The sequence below is a fragment of the Convolutriloba macropyga genome, chromosome 2, assembly GCF_964194025.1.
Source record: "Convolutriloba macropyga chromosome 2, txConMacr16.3, whole genome shotgun sequence".
Lineage (NCBI taxonomy): Eukaryota > Metazoa > Xenacoelomorpha > Acoela > Convolutidae > Convolutriloba > Convolutriloba macropyga.
Window position 1 is genome coordinate 21,708,765 of NC_134469.1, and position 19,094 is coordinate 21,727,858.

General features: G+C 39.1%; 2 protein-coding genes across 2 annotated transcripts in view; both read left to right on the forward strand.

Annotated features, from left to right (window-relative positions):
• Window positions 1-8,938: 8,938 nt before the first annotated feature.
• LOC142334855 (uncharacterized) lies at window positions 8,939-12,445 on the forward strand. The gene has a single exon (XM_075383181.1). The coding sequence runs from the start codon at window positions 8,939-8,941 to the stop codon at window positions 12,443-12,445; it is 3,507 nt and encodes a 1,168-aa protein (XP_075239296.1).
• Window positions 12,446-13,358: 913 nt separating this feature from the next.
• LOC142358068 (uncharacterized) overlaps window positions 13,359-19,094 on the forward strand; it is a 42,974-nt gene continuing 37,238 nt past the window's right edge. The window contains exons 1-4 of the mRNA XM_075409544.1: window positions 13,359-13,457; window positions 13,528-13,649; window positions 13,767-13,905; window positions 15,668-15,832. Coding sequence (XP_075265659.1) covers window positions 13,792-13,905; window positions 15,668-15,832 — 279 coding nt within the window. The 5' untranslated portion in view covers window positions 13,359-13,457; window positions 13,528-13,649; window positions 13,767-13,791. The remainder of the gene's footprint in view (window positions 13,458-13,527; window positions 13,650-13,766; window positions 13,906-15,667; window positions 15,833-19,094) is intronic.

Sequence of the window (19,094 nt, forward strand, 5' to 3'; positions counted from 1 at the left end):
TAGAAATTCCAAAATTATTTTATCACAATTTTTTGGAATCAAGATTTATCATTAGCACTTTGCAGCAACTAATAAATTGGGGAAGAAACATTGAAAACACTCTCCAGAGGGTCATAACAAAGAGATTGCAACCAGTCCGAAATTTCTTGAAAGTTTTTTGACAGAAAATTGGTGAAAAAAACACAATCAATTTTCCTAATATCTGGAGAAGTGCAAGAATTTTAACCGACGCATTATTTTCTGAGGAATTAGCTCGAGTGCAAATCAGGTAGAAACTGGTTTCATCCAAAATCCAAAGAAATTGTTACACATTGTAGTGAAATTTACTGGTTACCAATACAGTTTCAGAGCATTGGTTTTTTTGTCGGCGCACTTAGAAAATCGAAAGTTGAACTGCATTAATTTTCACAGTTTGCAAATTAGGAAAAGCAGATCTTGGTTGCTGTTTTCCTAAATATGGCAATCTTTCTCTCCAAAATTTGTGATCTACATCTTACATAAATGACAAAAAGTTTTTGACTAACGAATCTTAGGTACACAGAAAAAGATAAAGGAGAAGTTAATCATACTACTATAAAATGCAGAACATTCAGCGCCGTGAAACACGTCTCCAAGTTCATTTCAAAACAGAATTATAAAAAATAGCGCTGAAAAACTCAACTTAAAGAGCTCAATCGACCCATTTCAAAAGTTTGGAATTAAAACCGGAAATTTAGACGGGAAATTTTTTTCATAAAATTTCAATAATAGTTTTCTTCGGAATCAAGAAATAGTTTAGTTTTTGTAGACCCTTTTGTACACGATTGCTTTACTAGCAGTCTTATATGAGATTTTAACGTGACAAAAAAGAAGAAGATTGAATTCACCATCAGATCACACCGACAAAATGACGAAATTATTTAAAAATTCAAAAATAAACATTAGATTGAATTCTTCAAGGGTATATAGAACTTTTGTAGAGGTGGTTCCAACTTTAAAAAGTGACTAAAATAAAGAATATGGTCGACTGATAAACGAGTTCTTTCGCAAAATCTGCATACTCATAGGTTTTGCTCCAATTGGTAACAACCTTCCATAAGACAAAAAATTATTTTGCAGTCCATGGGCATAGAACTTGGCAAATGTTCTCCCTTGTTTTGGCCGGCAGTCTTTTAATCCTTGTGGATCTTGAAACAACAACTTGTTTAAAGGCGTTGTGATTGAGATGTACTTGCTTACTCCGCACCAACTTTTCCAAAAAAACGGCTTCCATTTTCGGATAATGTTGTTTTTCTTCGATTTCAAACAATTTATCGACGTATGTCTCTAGTCCGTAGTTTGAGGATGGGAAAACAACTGATTTGAAAAGTTGTTGCGCTGAAAAAATTACAAAAGCAAAGAAAATCCCTACCCGACTCGAAAGGTTGCGCTTTAATTCTATAGGAATCAAATAAATAAACACTGGCTACGTGTAGAAAATGAAGTTCTTATTGATATGTCGTCGCAATGTTTGTTTCCCTTTAAACAGTTTCGGCGTCTCGCTTGTTGATCTTGTAATTTTGCGACTTCTGTCGCGGGGTTCTTAGTCCAAGTCATCAAGTTTAGGTGCTTGGTTCTCTTAGGAAAGTGGTTCTGAAAGATTTACTTTAGCCATTTGTATCGTAGCTCAAAGAGTCATGCATTGCTGTAGTTTTATTTGTGTGTTCGACGAAAAGTTCTCCTTTAAATTGTTGATGTTTTGCCAGAACTTGCTGGCGGTGTTATGGTTTTATAGGTATTATTTTAATGGTTACTGTGACCCAAATCGAAGCTTTGTAGCTCTAGTTAATCTATGTACTCTGGCTTCAATTACGCAATTTATTTTATTGGTTCGCAATTGCTTTAGTTTTTGCTGTGCAAGTCTCCTTTGCGTTTGGATACAATTTGTTACAAAGTGACTTGTTATCATTTACCTAAATGTAGATCAAAAGGATAACAATTGACTTCATATCTGCTGTGATTATTACATGCTCTAAATGCTATTTACTAAGAGAGGAAAAGAAAACAAAAACAGTTGGGTTAAAATTGACCCAAAAAGAGCTTGTCAATGTTAAGTCAGTTAAATTAACAAAAACTTCTCCAGTTTGGAGCCGTCATTTAACGTTCTTAGGATGCAGGTGGAGTTGTGTTGTTGCAGTAAGTGTCTCGTAGGTTGTGGAAATCACACTTTTTAGCAATTCATTAAGCAGAATTGACGTCTCACGCGCATAGTTGCCCTGGATGTCGAACGTCACAGGCTGGAAGATGAACCCGCTGTCGCTGATCACTCTGTCTTTAGCGTGCTTCTTCTCTGCCTCCTCCACAGCAAGGTGCAGACTGCCAGCGCGACCACGTGACAGCAAACCCACAACTGTGACGTCCCGCACCAAAGCTTTTCCACGACTCCAGGTCATTCCATCAGGTCTCTTCCAGTCACTCCTCACGAGGCCTTTTTGCTCTAAACATGATGTAACACCTGCAGACGCTAATGTTCTTTTAACAAAAAATTTAATCTCAGAATGCCCATTGATTTTAGATGCAGTTTTTCTACAAGATAATCTATGAAATCCAAAGTTATCAACTGTTTCGCCGCAAAGTCATGAAAGCTGAATACACATTTTTAACCCTAATTTAGAAGCCACTGCAGTCTGAAGTTCGGTATCAAGTAAATTCAAGCCGACATAAGACATGCGTTAGCCAAGTGCCTGAAGTATCACCGTTAGAGGCCAGTAAGCGTTTTTTATTATTGCTATCAGCAGCTGAGACTAACAATTCGCGTTGATACGTGGATGCCCATTTGAACCATGTTTTCTGGTTTTTGATATCATCAACTGGTACTCCATTAGGCCCAAAATAACCAATTTCAAATTCTAACGCCTCGGAATAGCAAATATCAGAAAGAATACTGCCCATAATACGCTTTAGCAAAACCTCTGTTACACTTCTGGATGCGTTACGCACTTTTTCTGAGGCATTCAATAAGGCAGAATCAAAACTTTGAAGTTGTTCATAAAAATTGAAAGATGACAAGGTGAACAAAAAATAAAGTAACTTAGGCATATGAAAAACACTTTTGAGCAAAAAAAAGATAAAATGCGAGTCAATTTTATGCATTTTTTGAGAAATTGTATGAAGTTGTTCTGTCTTCTCTTGAAGGACGGCGATATTCGACTGGTACCAAACTGGCGAGCCCAAAATAACCAAGTCCTCTATTGGGTTAATGCCAAAGCCGTAACAAATAAGTAAATCTTTTATTTCGAAGGGTTAACACTGAGTCCAATCTTCTCTGCTTTTTGAATGAAAAATTTTTAAATATTTAAATACTTTACTATACTCCCCTGCAAACATGCCATCATCGAGATGCCAAATATTGAATTCAGACGTCATGTTTTGGTTTATGTGATAATATGCGTCGCAGAATAAAGGAGGCCCTTCAGGGTCTCCCTACTGTGCACCAGTTTTGGACATAATAACGTGAACATCATAGAGCAAATATGAAGGTGCTGAATAAGCTGCTTTTGTGTACTCAAATAATGCTGGGTTGTGCTGATGAGTATTTTTCAAAATCTTTTCTCTGTTTAAACAATTGAAAGCATTTTTGAATCATTTTTTACCAAAACATGATTGTCAGCCATTGCCTTTGTAAGATATAAACGAGCTACATGTGCCGCTGCTTCACAAAAACGACTCTTGCCGTAACCTTATTGTTTGTGTAACTTGCAGAACGGTCGTCTTTGCCGTAGTTCCCAGTGCATTTGGCGGACAAGCTACGTAGTGTTGCCAACTGCGATAGGTCGGATGCCACCTGAATTTTTATTCAGAGCTGTCAAATTTGCACCAAGAAATAATGGCTGAATAGAAACTGCAACCCATCCCTTCAAAACTCAATTAATAAAACTTGTTAGAACTGTAAGAATGTTCCAAGCCCGAGTCATATTCATTAATCAAATATTTGAAAACTTGCGGACGCAAGCCAGAGGGGCCGCCTGCTGAGCCCGCCGGGAAGGCTAATATGGCTCATAGAGTTTCTGCCTTGTATGTAGAATAGCATAGAGCATCCCCAGTACCAGTATCAGGGGGAATATTGGGTGGTGGAGCTGAAGGGTTCTTGTCTCTTAATAATTACAGTGTTTCGGCGTTGTCTGGTGCAAAACTATCGTCTGATGCTAAAATTCTTATTGCCCTTCTAATATCGTCTGGATTAAACTTTGTTTGCACAATGCTGTTAATGGAAACTTCTTTGGTGTTAGATCAAGGAAAATTGCCTTCTCATCAAATCCAAGTTTTTTTCCAATGATTCGAGCGCCATGAACATCACTAGGCTTTGTTTGCGTTAAATCGGCAATTCTATCATGATTCAAAAAGCTTCAGAATATTTTAAATTTTTAATTTGAGAAATTGGTTTCTTTTACATTATTTAATTTGTCAAATGTTTTGAAAACAAGGCCTAAAGAAGGGCTAACTGCAAAATGCTTTGAGAAGTTTTCATTGTTTTAGTGTTTTAGCGAGTATGAATTTTATAGATTTAATCGAAAAATCCGGAATAGGAATGTTTTTAAATTTTAATTTGACAAATTGGTTTCTTTTACATCTATCTTGATATAAACCTCATAATATACCTTATGGTTGCATGATTAATATACCTTATTCTTTATGCAGTTTGTTTTGAGAGCAAAACAATAAGTATCTTGCATGTTTTTGTATTGTCAACCTGTAATTTATTCACATTTTGCATATCAATGTTTGCATGACTCATACTCTGCCCCACAACTCTTTTCTCACTAATAATACTAATTTCTGTGGTTTTTGCCGGCTGAATTTTAGCATCTCATGGTGCGATTTCCTACTTTTGAGTTGTCCTGAAAAAGCTTCAGAATATTTGGCCGAATCCACGCCAGCTGTCAACCCGTTTGTTAATGCCCAGTATTAACTTCTCCATTATATTGTAAAGTGCATGCCCTGTTTTGTTGATTGTGTATCACTTTGTAATGTGATAAGGTTATTGAAAGTCATGTAAGAAGAGAATTGAGTTGTAACTTTTGATGTCATGAAACCAAACAAGTAAACGAAGCAATTGAAACTTGAAATAATGAGAACAAAAGAGACATGATACGACAAAGAAGGAAGGATAGACAACGTCGTGATCATATTGGCGCTTCGATGATTTCCACCAACAAATGAAGCAAGTTTACCTCAAGGAGATGAGACAGCAAGGAAGTGGTCCTTCATGAATGTGTAATAGGAGTGCTACAACTGTTGGTAACGAGTCAATTTTTTTCTTGGTCAACGTCAACTCTGTGAGTACAAAATATTGAAAATAACAGTCGGGAAGTAGTCAAATGGTTTGCTCGTATTCAAGGTCAGGAGGAAGCATCATTTTGAGAGTTGAAAGCCGTTCTCTACGGTAAACTATCAAATAAGCTTCGGGGCCTATTGTAAGTTGGTAGTGGTTTAAAAAAAACGAATTGACGGATAGACAATTCAAATATTGGGTTGAGGAACTATATGCCAAATTGAACACCGTTTTTTAGTTTGAATTTTCGAGAAAAGCTAGGGTGCAAAAACAAGCTCTTATTGGTGACATAATTCTGTAGTTGTTGTCATTAAAAAAAATATATTTGAACTATTCGGGTCCTGTGAAATTTTTTCAAAGACTACAATACCAAGACGAGCATGATGTTTCTTTGGAACCAGTCTTGCACCGCTCCCCTTCGACCCAGCTGCCATCGCCAGCTCCAGTAGGCGCCTCCTACTGATTTCATTGACACTCAGTCGTGTCATAGCTTCATCAGCCGTGCGCCAACGCACTCCATCACTCCAGCTGCCATCGCCAGCTCCAGTAGGCGCCTCCTACTGACTTCATTGACACTTAGTCGTGTCATAGCTCCATCAGCCGTGCGCCAACGCACTCCTTCACCCCAGCTGCCATCGCCAGCTCCAGTAGGCACCTCCTACTGACTTTATTGACACTTAGTCGTGTTATAGCTCCATCAGCCGTGCGCCAACGCACTTCATCACCCCGGCTGCCATCGCCAGCTCCATTGGGCGCCTCCTACTGACTTTATTGACACTTAGTCGTGTTATAGCTCCATCAGCCGTGCGCCAACGCACTTCATCACCCCGGCTGCCATCGCCAGCTCCATTGGGCGCCTCCTACTGACTTTATTGACACTTAGTCGTGTTATAGCTCCATCAGCCGTGCGCCAACGCACTCCCACACCACTGCTGCCCTCGCCAGCCCCAGTAGGTACCTCGTATTATACTTTTTCACACTTAGAAGTACCACTGCTTACAATCCTTGCACTCAAACACATCATCTGTAAGTGCGTGTTTCTATAGTTACCGTCAATTAGCTCGAAAGTCAAAAGCGTTCAACAGGAAAATGAAAGGACGAAAACAGTCAATCGCCGGCACTATACGGCTCTTCTATAGAAGGCTAAATACGATCGAGGAATTGAAAATGAGATAGAGGCTCAAGTAAGTAATAACACTGAAATAGAAATTGTTTCTTTAACGCATGAAGAGTTTAAACGTCTTATGGGAGAAATCGAAAATATAGTTGATGAGTTAACGGAATCAGACAATCAGGACGCTGAAGGCCCTTTGGCAGAAGCTGATCAACTCATTCGATTGAAGATGGAAGTAGCCCAAAAAGTGAAGCGACACGAAATGCTCCGCCAAACTCTTACTTCTCGTCCAAACAGTGCAGCCTCTACTCAAAGCAATCGAACAACAGCCTCCACAGTAGTTGAGACAAACGCAAGAAATTCAAGGGAGCTCACCAATAGCGACACAACTGGAATTCACATCAGTGAGCCAATTGATGACGAACCTTCAAATACTGAATTATATTTAGCTGAAAGTTCCGAAACTTCTACAGACCAAATTTCAATAACAGCTCCAAATCAGCAGGAAAATTCTGAACCGGTCTTCAGTATTAGACTACACGAACAAAATGTAACTCCAAATATGGTCCTACAGAGCCCTGCTTCACAGCAAACTGTAATGACCAGTACAATTGTCAATCAGGACGCAATATTACAAAGATCTCTTGAGAGTGGAAACTATTTCTTTTCTGAAAATACGACGAACATCCACAATTTGCCAACATGCATTACAGGTTTTGTTCATGGACCTGACACAGTTCAAACTACTATGCTACACCCCCAACAAGGTTCAGTTTCTTGTTCGTCGAGACCTTACTATAACCCTACACCATGGTCAATATCACCATCATGTAATCAATGGCCTACAGCATTCGCCTCCTCGGCAATCAGCAATCAATATGTTCAAGCACCTGTTAACTACGAATTACCAGTTTCTGTGTCTCAGCAAAACCATCCATCCAGTCTTTGCAAATCAATTACCAACTACATTAAGTTGGAATTCTAACACAGATCAAGGTCAGTTTAATTACCGGTTTCGAAATCCACATCGGTCTGTAAAGCTGCCTGACATTCGCATACAAAAGTATGATGGTGATCCTTTAAAGTGGAACGAATGGAGCAGCATGTTCACATCTACAATACATAATAACCCTAATATAACAAATACTGAAAGAATGAGCTACCTGCAATCCTTTGTCATCGGGCCTGCCAAGGAATGTATATCAGGTTTTCTGTGCAATCCAAATTTTTACAAAGATGCGCTAAACGAGTTAAATAGACGCTTTGGGAATCCCCAAAATGTGGTTTCTGCACTTACTCAAGAACTAGAAGCCTGGCAGCGTCCCCAAGCCAATGACCATAGAGCTCTAATTAGCTATGCAGCACTCCTGCGGAAAATAGTTCAAACATTTCTAGCCCATGGCTTCACCGCTGACTTGAGTGCTACATATCTACTTAAATTAGCACGTGATAAACTCCCAAACTCGCTCAAAATGAAATGGAGTGAGCACACCATTGACAACAATATTCAAAATCCAGGAATTTTGGAGTTCTCGGAATGGATGGACCGACACTCTCGTGCCTGTGAACAATTGCAGGAAACCAGTCCTCAAAACAGCAACAACAATGGATTTCAAGGAAACATTCGAAGAAACAATTCTACGGTTTCTAACAGCTCACAAAGGAATCAGTTCTCAGCTAACGTGTACAGCAACTCCAACAATCAACAAAGACCCAATGATCGAAGGAATAATCAAAAGTCATTTCAGACAAGCAATAACTTCAGCAGAAAACAAAACATTAACAATCAACAACCTGGTTTTTCAGGGAATCAAAACCTAAATGCAGGGAAAAACGCATCAATCGTCATAAAGTGTCAAAACGAAATGCCCCCTTGATCAACAAGAGCATTATATAGGTCGATGCCAACAATTTAACAAATTTGATGTAGCTAGACGAAACTTGGAGGTCAAAAAACACTCACTCTGCTTTAACTGCTTGAGCCCAAGCCACTCTGCTAAAGAATGCGCATCAAAAGTCGTTTGTCGTCATTGTAATGGAAAGCATCATAGTTTGTTGCATGACCCCGACAAACAAAAGAAGAGAACCAAGACAACAAACCTGACAGATGTCGAACTCCCGCTGTGCAAACCGTTGAACAGAAAAATGAATAGTACAGTTGATACACCAACCTACAACCCTGGCTTTCCAGCAAAATCTCGCAATCAGCTGCAAGTCATTCCGGTTACACTTTTTGGCGAGAACAAGGAAAAAGTGGAATGCTACGCCATACTAGACAACGGTAGTACAATCTCTTATGTACTTGATACAACTGCAAACGGTATCAATGCCCCAAAGGCAATTCAGTTTGATTTGAATGTCATGCACGCCTTTGACCAGTCAGTTATCAATGCGAATTTGGTCCGCCTTGATATTGGTAGGTATAATGATGATGAACCACTCTTCAGATTGAACTATGGCATTCAATTAACGACTGGAAATTTAGCGACGCACCAGTGCAAGAATTAAATGAGACTTGCGCAACCTACTCTCATATGCAACATATCAAGTTTCCAAATCTGGGCAACAACAAAATTCAGCTTTTGTTAGGAGTTGATGCGACACAGTTCATTCTCGAAAGAGAATTTCTTCAAGGACCGACCGGAACTCCTTTCGCTATCAGAAACCTTTTAGGCTGGACAATAACGGGACCAATGAAACGCAAAGCTGAGGAATCATATCACGCGGAAACAAACCTTCTGTCACATCGCTACAGACCATTCGATAAGGCTCTGACATGCTCAACTTTTCATGACGAGAAACCGCTATGCGACTATGTAACCAGTTTTTGGAAAATAGACAACGCCGGTACTGAACCAGAAGAACCCAAAAACTTTTCAAAAGACAGCGAATCAGCTCTGGACATTTTCGAGAAGACAATTCGTCACAACGGTACCAGATATGAAATTGGTCTTTTGTGGAAGAATAACGTCCAGTTACAAAACAATTATCCAGTAACGAAAGCCCAACTAAGCAGCCTGCAACGTCGGCTCTCCAAAGATCATCAGTTGAGTGTTCTATACGATGCAACCCTGCAAACTGATATCGAGAAAGGTTACGTAAAGCCAGTGGTCTTTGAGAATCCGCAGTCAGAAAGAATATGGTACCTCCCTCACCATCCGGTTAGTAACCCCAACAAACCAGGAAAAGTAAGACGAGTAGCCAATGCCGCCTCAATTTTCAAAGGCCAATCGCTAAACACAAATTTATTGTCTGGGCCCGATCTGATAAACAATTTGATTGGTATCTTACTTCGTTTTCGCGAAAAACCAATAGCCGTAATGGCTGATATAGAGGCTATGTTTATGCAAATTGCCATAATCCCTGAAGATCAATCTTGTCTCCGTTTCTTGTGGCCAACAGATCAAACTATCAGGCAATATCAGTACACAAGGCTCATATTCGGTGCACGTTGTTCACCAGCAACTGCAATATTTGTCTTACAACGCACTGCTCAAGACTTTGCCCCAAGACAGGAAATTATTGACCTTGTCAACAAAAGTTTTTATATGGATGATTTCGTTCATTCCTTCCAAAGCACTGAAGATGCTCAGTTGTGTGTCTCTGATCTAAAGTCGACTCTCCAGAAGGGTGGTTTCAATTTAACAAAGTTTGTAACCAACGAGCCGAAATCCTTGAAAATGCTAGAATCCGAACACATCGAAAGTGAAACTGAAGACCACCGAGTTCTTGGACTGCTGTGGAACTCCCCGAGTGATCTAATTTTTCATAAAAAATTGTCGAAGATAGATCAAGACGCTTCCCAGTACACTTTGCGCAAACTGTTGTCCTTAATAGCTTGCCTGTTTGACCCACTGGGGATAATAGCTCCCATCGTAATTACACTGAATATAATCTTGCAAGATACCTGGAAAGAAGGCCTATCATGGGACGACTTGCTTTCTTCGTCAAAACGGAAACATATCCAGGACTGGATTGACAAATATCTTGATTCACCACAAATTCAAATGCCACGCAGCTTATCACATTTTGATATCAGTAGTGGTACCAATCAGCTACATGTGTTTTGCGACGCATCACAGTTGGCATACGGTGCCGTTGTATACATTAAAACGTCAAATGACAAAGAAACTTCCTCCAACTTTGTCATTGGGCGCTCTAAGGTCGCGCCTCTAAAGCAAATAAGCATTCCAAAGTTGGAATTACAAGCAGCTGTCCTTGGGTGTCGTCTTTGGCAATTCGTTGCTCAGCATCTATCCGTTGCAGTCAAAGAGACGATCTTCTGGAGTGACAGTACTGCTGTTCTGGGCTGGATAAATTCAAAAGAAAAACTTAAGACTTTCATCGCCAACCGCGTTCAGGAGATTAGAAACCTTACGGACACCAGCTGTTGGCGACACATAAACGGTAAAATAAATCCGGCCGATCACATATCTAGAGGAATTTTACCAGAAGACGTTAACTCCTTGTGGTTGTCGCCACCAGAGTTTCTGAAGCACCCTGAGAAAAATTGGCGTTCCTTCTTTGCTCCTCAAGAAGCAACGCACTCGATGCAACAGACTTCAGCACTGGAACCTGTTTTCAACATTGAGAAATTTTCAAAATGGACCAGACTTTTGAGAGCAACAGCCAGAGTTTTCCTGTTCATAGATAACCTAAAGACAAAAGAACGCAAAGCACTAGCCTTGAAAGACATTGATAAAGCCAGAAATCATCTCCTTCAAGTTTCACAGCTCAACTCGTTTTCTGGAACTGTTAAGGATCTTATAAACGGAAAAGATCTGCAGAAGAAAGACCGCCTGTTGTGCTTATCACCTTTTGTGAAAGATGGCATATTACGCGTCGGTGGAAGGACAAAAAGAAGCTCTTTGCCTTTTGACGCAAAGCACCCGATAATTTTGGACACAAAAGAAGCAATTGTAAAACTCTTTATTCAGAAATGTCACGAAATTTGCATGCATCTCGGCGTAGAGTATACCAGGAATTACATCCAGCAAAGATGTCACATCATTGGAGTTCGCGAAAACCTTAGAAGCCTTGCTTTCAAATGCTTCGAGTGTCGAAGGTTTCGAGCAGTAGGCCTCCAGCCACCAATGGCTGACCTCCCAGAGGTTAGGTTTCAAGACAGTTCTTTGCCTGCAGTCTTCACAAACGTTGGGTTGGATTATCTTGGACCATTTGCAGTAATGCATAGAGACAAAGAAGTAAAGACATACATCTGCCTCTTTACGTGCCTCGTCACGCGAGCCATTCATCTGGAACTAGCAGAAGACTTGTCAACTGACAAATGCATCACAGCAATCAGACGATTTATCTCAAGACGTGGCCAGCCGCGAGTTTTGATGTCTGACAATGCGACAAACTTCTTGGGATCCCTTAAGCAACTACGACGACAGCCGCTTCAACTGGACCACGATTTCATCAGAAACAACCTTCTCAACCAGTCCATAGAATGGAGACTCAACCCACCTTCTGCACCTCATTTTGGTGGTGTGTGGGAGAGACTCGTCCAAGTAGTTAAACGAGTTCTCCTCGTCAATCTTGGCTCCGCAAAATTGACACCTGATGTTTTTTCAACCATTGTCACGGAAGCGGAATGTCTTGTGAACTCCAGGCCATTGACTCACGTGAGGAGCGACAACAAGGACGACGACCCTCTCACGCCTAATCATTTCCTCTTGGGACGACCCTTTGCGAATGTGCCAACACTTCTCTTTCAAGAGTCAGCCAGTCTGAAGTCGACATCATGGACCCAAGTCAAACAGCGCCTGCAACAGATCTGGAAACGACTGCTTCAAGAGTACGTCCCCACGCTGAATCAGAGACGAAAGTGGACTTCAAAAGAAGCTGCTCTGGAAGTGGGCGATGTGGTTTGGCTGCTGGAGGAGTGGACTCCCAGGGGAATTTGGCCACTAGGACGTGTCACCAGGATTTTCACCGGACCCGACAAAACCGCTAGGTCTTGCGAATTAAAAACAGCTTTAGGTTTTTTAACCAGACCAGCCGTTAAGCTGCAACATGTGTACCCCAAACCCCCGTAAGGTTAGGGTTAGGTTTTTGGGCCCCGAGGATGTTAATGCCCAGTATTAACTTCTCCATTATATTGTAAAGTGCATGCCCTGTTTTGTTGATTGTGTATCACTTTGTAATGTGATAAGGTTATTGAAAGTCATGTAAGAAGAGAATTGAGTTGTAACTTTTGATGTCATGAAACCAAACAAGTAAACGAAGCAATTGAAACTTGAAATAACGAGAACAAAAGAGACATGATACGACAAAGAAGGAAGGATAGACAACGTCGTGATCACCGTTGACAATCCAGCTGTCTATTGAAACCACTTTTATTATAAAATATACAATTGTCGCAGCGATTCTCAATAGGGGCTTTCAGATTCAGTTGACTAAAAAGTTGAAGTCAATATTATAGATTTAAAAACAAGCGTTTTCGCAAATACTTGGAACTTCATCTAAACTAAAATTGGTGAAATCGATTTTACAGTTTGAACTGATCTGAGATAATGTTAAGTTTTATTGTCAGTTCTAATATAAAACTTCGAAGTTTTCGAGGCCGACATCCTTCCGTTTGTGTAATCTCTTATCGTGGGACTAATTGTGATCTATATTGACAAATCCTTTTTAAACCTTGACCTTCACGAACTGTTGGTACATTCGCCTCTCATGCATGAAACTACAGTGCCACTTTATGGTAATTTGTTAATTGGATGGGCGATGCGTTATGAGAACACTGAACGTTATTGGTTGAACTAAGGGAAAGACAGAGTATAAACTTTCACATTCAACTCTATGTTGGAATATAGCAGTGAGAACACCTCAAGGAGTGGCACTCCAAATTCGAGCGAAAGCTAAGAAAAAAAACAAAACCTTAATTGTCTTGACTTACTTCTCAATTAAATTTAAAAAGTGTGTTGCATGTTTTGAGAGGGATTTGTTTTCAGGTTTTTCTGAAACTAAATCAAATCGTTCACAGTTTCAACAATTCAGCCGTTCGAAGAAAAAATTCTTTCTTTGGCGGACGTCTGCTGTGCCGAAACGGTTCGTAATTTTATCTTTTGCTGTATTTGTATTCATTGATATCCTTTCGTTAACTTTTTGAATTTTACAGGGCTCCCTCGTTGGTAAAATTGCCAAACGTTCTGAAACGTTTGTGAGGAACCGTGAGCAACTCGATTTCAACGCCGAGCTCCCCTGGGACCCTGACCCGGGCTGGGAGTAATCCCTGGCACTGTAAGTTATACTGTAAAATTACTGAATAATTTAATTATTCAATTTAATCTAAAATTAATTAGTGTAAATTAATTCCTGAATGGTCAGAACAAGTTTTTTTTTGTATTTTGCTTGAAGGATCCGTTGTTCTACGAGTCCCACCATGCAGCTGACAGATCTTACAATGGACAACTGTTCTGACTACTACAATTCCAAATTACAACAGTGCACTGACTCAATCCCCAGACATGAGCTAATCAGAGGAATTACAGCAGAAGTAAGTCAAAGGGATCGATGTCATTAACACTTTCATCGATCAATTGTGGCCTGACTTATATTAGTTAGAGAGAGGAAAATGTCGAAATACGTTTCTGCAATTGCTTGCATCATCAGGATTTAAAACGTATTCAGTAATAAAATTATCGACAAAATTATTATATTTAACTGAACAATTGAAAACAGAATTTGTAATTCTAAGAAATTGGTAGTTATCGTTTACAAATTTTTGCAATTTCAATGCGATGTCAAAATAAAACTTTGTTAAATTGGTCTAAAAGTTTACTTTTTGAAGTTGTGCGTGCATATTTCTGTTTAAAGGCTTTTTGTTTTCAGTAATTCGATATAACAATGAATTGGTCGTTGATTGTTGGCTTTCTCAAACATTTGTGAAGGGATTCCAATATCAAATGCATTTAAAGGAGTGACTGAAGATACCGATTTCAGAAGGGATTTCAAAATTCGTCTTGAAGTTTCCGGAGCGTTATCACTTTAATAAATTTCTCAAAGTTTAGTCGATTGCTTCGCTAACGGGAACGTTAGTATAGAAATTTTACATCTGAAGATAGTTATTTTCGGATCTAGTTTTGAAGCTTCAACTTTTCCTTTTTTCAAAGTAGATGTTTCAATGTTTGATTCCGGTGTAGTGTGAAACAATGATGTCAAACATTCATTCAGATTATGGTAACTACCGCCTCGTATTGACAGCACTGTGCACATTGGCGTTTCCTTTTGTGCGCTTCCAGAGAGCAATTCAAGGCTTTGAGTTTCTCATTGTATATATGTCTTTCCGTCACGGAAAAACTCTGTGCCTTCATCAGAAAGAATCGTTGATATTTCGTTCTGTCATAAAATTTTCTCAAAATTCCTCTGGCCGCGTGTGTTTCAATAGCATTTGAGCATACCGTTTCACCGACGTTTGATTGGGTCTTATAGTTTACGTTTTCTCTCAAAGCGATAACAAAGTTTTCTTTCTGTCAAGATGTTGATTTCATTTAATTTCTCATCAACAGGTAGTCAATTTTTCTACAGAATGGAATTGTTGCTCTCTCTCAGCTTGATCGCGACTTGAAGCGGTTTGTTTCCTTTCAAGCGTTTGCTGTTCTCTTCTACACTTTTTGCAGATGTATGCGTATATTAAGGGCTAGAGAACCTAACAAACTGTCGATTAGAGCTAGGATTAAATTTTTTGTCCTGTTGTATTTTGTTGGAATTAGTTTTTCCAGCTCATATTTTATTATACTTAGCTGAAAACTATGCACTGCTTGATTAGAGAGAACTTCATTTTGTGGGAGAGGAATTTTTGCCGGATATTGTATCTCTAGCTTAGACTTACTTTGCCTTTCTTCAACAGACGTCGCAAGCTCTTGCTGTGCCTCCAAACGATGTCCAAAATCTTCAATTGATTCTTGGTTTCCTGTTGTAGTACTCAGTAAGGCTTCAAACACCAACTGTCTCGCTGTTGTCTGAAAATATTCTATTTTGTGACTTGAATGACTAAAATATCTTTTTTCAGCATATTTTTAATATCTGTGTTACAGTATTTTATTGCCTGAAAGCAAATTTTTTGCTGCAGATTTTCTACAGGGTCCTGAGGATCGCAAGCTTTGAAGTTGTTCTTTGATCTATGTAAAGTTAGCGTTTGGTGCCATGCTGTAGGACAAGATCAGTCCAATTAATGTTTCACTAATACTGTTTAGCGATCTGAATGTCGGAAAATCGTTTATGCTTAGTAGGAAATACAATGAAACATCTTGTTTCAGTCCCCCGTTTCTTGGATTTATGACATTGGAGCAATCGCCAGTAACTTGAAACACTGGAAAAGGAGCTTCCCAAAAGTGCAGCCTTTGTTCTCTTTAGAATATAGCAGACTGAGCTTTCTACCACTCTTGAAAGACATGGGACTGGGGTTCACATGCACCTCCAAGGTAAGAATTTTGAAGTCATCTGCAGATTCACAAAACAAATGTGATCACTCAGTTATTAAATCGTTGTAATTGCCGCCCTCCATTAACAATAATTGGTCCCACTCAGCCTTTAATACTTTCAAATTTAATCCTCATAAATTAATCTTCGACATCTCACATGTTCAGTCGGTAATGTGTATTTACGCTAATCTTTGTGTGGAATTTTAAAATTTTAATTTTACTAATGGAGGGCAGAAATGAACCATTTTTTGTTTTTCTCAGATTTTGAGCCTTTCAGCTGTAGTAAATTCATTCAAATAAGGAATGGATCAGATCCGATTGTTAAGTACAAAGGGTCTTATATTAGAAATGTAAGTTTCTCCCGATGATAATGAGCATTTTGTGCCTAAAGTATCATTCAGAATAAAGAATAGTCACTAAAGGTAACCGATACCGGTTAGATTTATAACGATGCATACCGAAATACCACTTAAGGGGCATACCTACGGCAGATTTCATCGCAAACACAAAAGAGCCTGAGGGATTGCAAAGAGTACACACCGGGTTTTAGTGCACATTTTCGAAATCGTGGAAAACGTACCTAAAGTTTGCAATTGGTAACTAAATTCATAATTTATGGCAGCGAACTAATTACTGGCACAGATTATCATAATTAGTTTCTAATTTAACGAAACAACGTGAGATTAGTTGTTCAGGAACTGCTGAGACGTGCTCTGCTCGAGGTATTTTTTTGCATGATAACCTATCTTTATTTGAAGATCGCTTTGTAAATATAAGTTTTCGCAATAAATTGGACTATAAAGAGTCAGAGAATGGGATAAGATTTGTCCCCAACGTACGAACTGGTATTTTGCAAAGGGTGTTAAAAATGCCTTCTCACAAAAGGCTCGAGTATATATTTTGTATGCGATTTTTCGCTCGACCGATTTTTTGTCTGACACTTTTTGTCCTCAAAAACGGGATAAACAGAAAAGCGCACAGCGTGCATTAAGTGCTCTTAGAGCCTTTGAGCTCTGTTTCAGCTCAAACTGTTTTGGAGACCTATACTTATGGTGTGAAGGGCGGTTCTTAGAGGTTGAAGACACCCCCACTGTTGACCCCCCCCCACCCCCCTATTGCCCCCCACCGCGCTGTTGCCCCCCCACCCTAGTGCTGCCCCCCAATCAGCCCCCGGTGCACCCCCATCCCGTGGCTTGCTACTGACGAACAACCGCTTGCTAAAAACGCAAATTTATACTATTTTGCAATTTCAATCTTTTTGAAAATTTTTGACATTTTTTGTTTTTTATCGGAGACTTATACTTATGGCGTGAATGGCGGTTCTTAGAGATTGAAGACACCCCCACTGTTGACCCTCCCCCAACTATTGCCCCCACCCAACCCCCACCGAGCTGTTGCCCCCGACTCCACTGCCCCCCATAAGCCCCTCGTTGCAGCCACCCCGTGGCTAGCTACTGCTCGCTAAAACACTCAAATTTATTCTAATTTTCACAATTTTTTTCAAGCTTTGAAAATTGTTGTCTTTTTTAATAGCCGCACAGCGATAGCTGGGGCTATTATTGGCCTTCTCTTGGTTTTTTTATTTCGTCGTCATGATTTTTGTTACGACCATATTTTGCAGTTTCAAGATTTTTGAAAATTTTTGACATTTTTTGTTTTTTTATCGAAGACTTATACTTATGGCGTGAATAAGAGGTTGAAGACACCCCCACTGTTGACCCTTCCCCCACTATTGCACCCACCCACCCCCCACCGAGCTGCTGCCCCCGACCCCACTGCCCCCCCCCCCCCCCCCCAGGGCAGTTCTAATTTTCACAATTTTTTTCAAGCTTTGCAAATTTTTGTCGTTTTTTTTGTTTTTTATCAGCCTTAGGTGTCAAGAAAACTCCCAGGGTTTGATAACAGGTTACTGCATTGTTTCTAGTGGTAATGGAATGGTTTCAACAATTTAACATCACGATTTTTACCAATCTTTTGAAAAAACGTGCAATTTTTTCAAATTTTTTTGACATTTTTTCCTTATTCAGGTCATTCCATACCCAGGGGCCAGAAAATATCCTATAAGGTTTGATAATAAGTTATGACAAATTTTTAATGGCCATGGAATAGTTTTTCAACTTTTTAATAACACAAATTTTAGCAATTTTTTTTTATAAAACTTTTTTAAATTTTTGTCGTTTTTTTTAGATTTTTTCAGCCTAAAGAGACAAGCAACCTCCTCTAGGGTTTGAAAATAGGTTACTGAATGATTTCCAGATTAACTGGAATGTCTTGCAAGATCTAAACATCACGAATTTTCGCATATTTTGATAATTTTTGTTTTTTTTTCAATCTTTCAACATTTATAGTCATTATTCAGGGTCAAAAAAGCCTACGTTTGGGTTTGATAATAAGTAACTGGAAAATTTTTTTGGTCATGTGTTAATTTTCAACTTTGTAATGTCAGAAGTTTTAGCAATTTTTTTTATAGAAATTGGAATTTAAAGTTTTTTGAAATTTTTTGTCATTTTTTAGGTTTCTCTAGCCGCGGAACTTCCTCTGGGGTTTGATATTATGTTAATGCATAGTTTATAGATGTAACGGAATGTTCTTCAAGATTTTAATGTCACGAATTTCATCAATTTTACATTTTTGCTATTTTTTCATGTTTTGGAAGTTTTTCCGGCAACAGAGGCCTTGGGAGCTCTTACAAGGTTTGATAACAAGCTGCTGCATAGTTTCTAGAGTTAATAGGATTGTGATCAACATTTTTTATACTCCAGTTTTAGTAATATTTGGATAAAATTTAAACTTTAAATTTTTGGAGAATTTTTATGTTCCAGGCTCATGGATCTTTGGGCCAGTGGAACTATTTCAGGCTTGGAAAAAGGGATACTGGATAGTTTCTTGAATTTATTAATGTCTTGAATTTTAGCAAGATTTTAATAAAATTTGCAATTTTAAAATTTTTTCAATTTTTGTACTTTTCTGAGTTTAACCACCATTACTGGCCAACGAAACTTTTCAAGTCTCGGAGATGGGTTACTTGGCAGAACTTTGGAGACAAAAAATGGTTTTGATTTTTTATTGCGAAGTTCAAAACTTTTTAATTTTGCCTTTTTCAGTTTTTCTATATGAGTTCTTTTTTAACAAGGTTAGAGAACTAGAAGTTGCAGTGTCGATTCCAATCATGGAAGATATTCCTGTCTCCTTCTCTCTCTTTCGGTTAGGGTTCCTTTCCTTCTCTTTCTCGTTCACGTTTTATCTCTCTCTCTCTCTCTCT

Coding starts and splice junctions, on each gene's coding strand:
- LOC142334855 (XM_075383181.1), top strand. CDS start 8,939: ATGCAACATATCAAGTTTCCAAATCTGGGCAACAACAAAATTCAGCTT.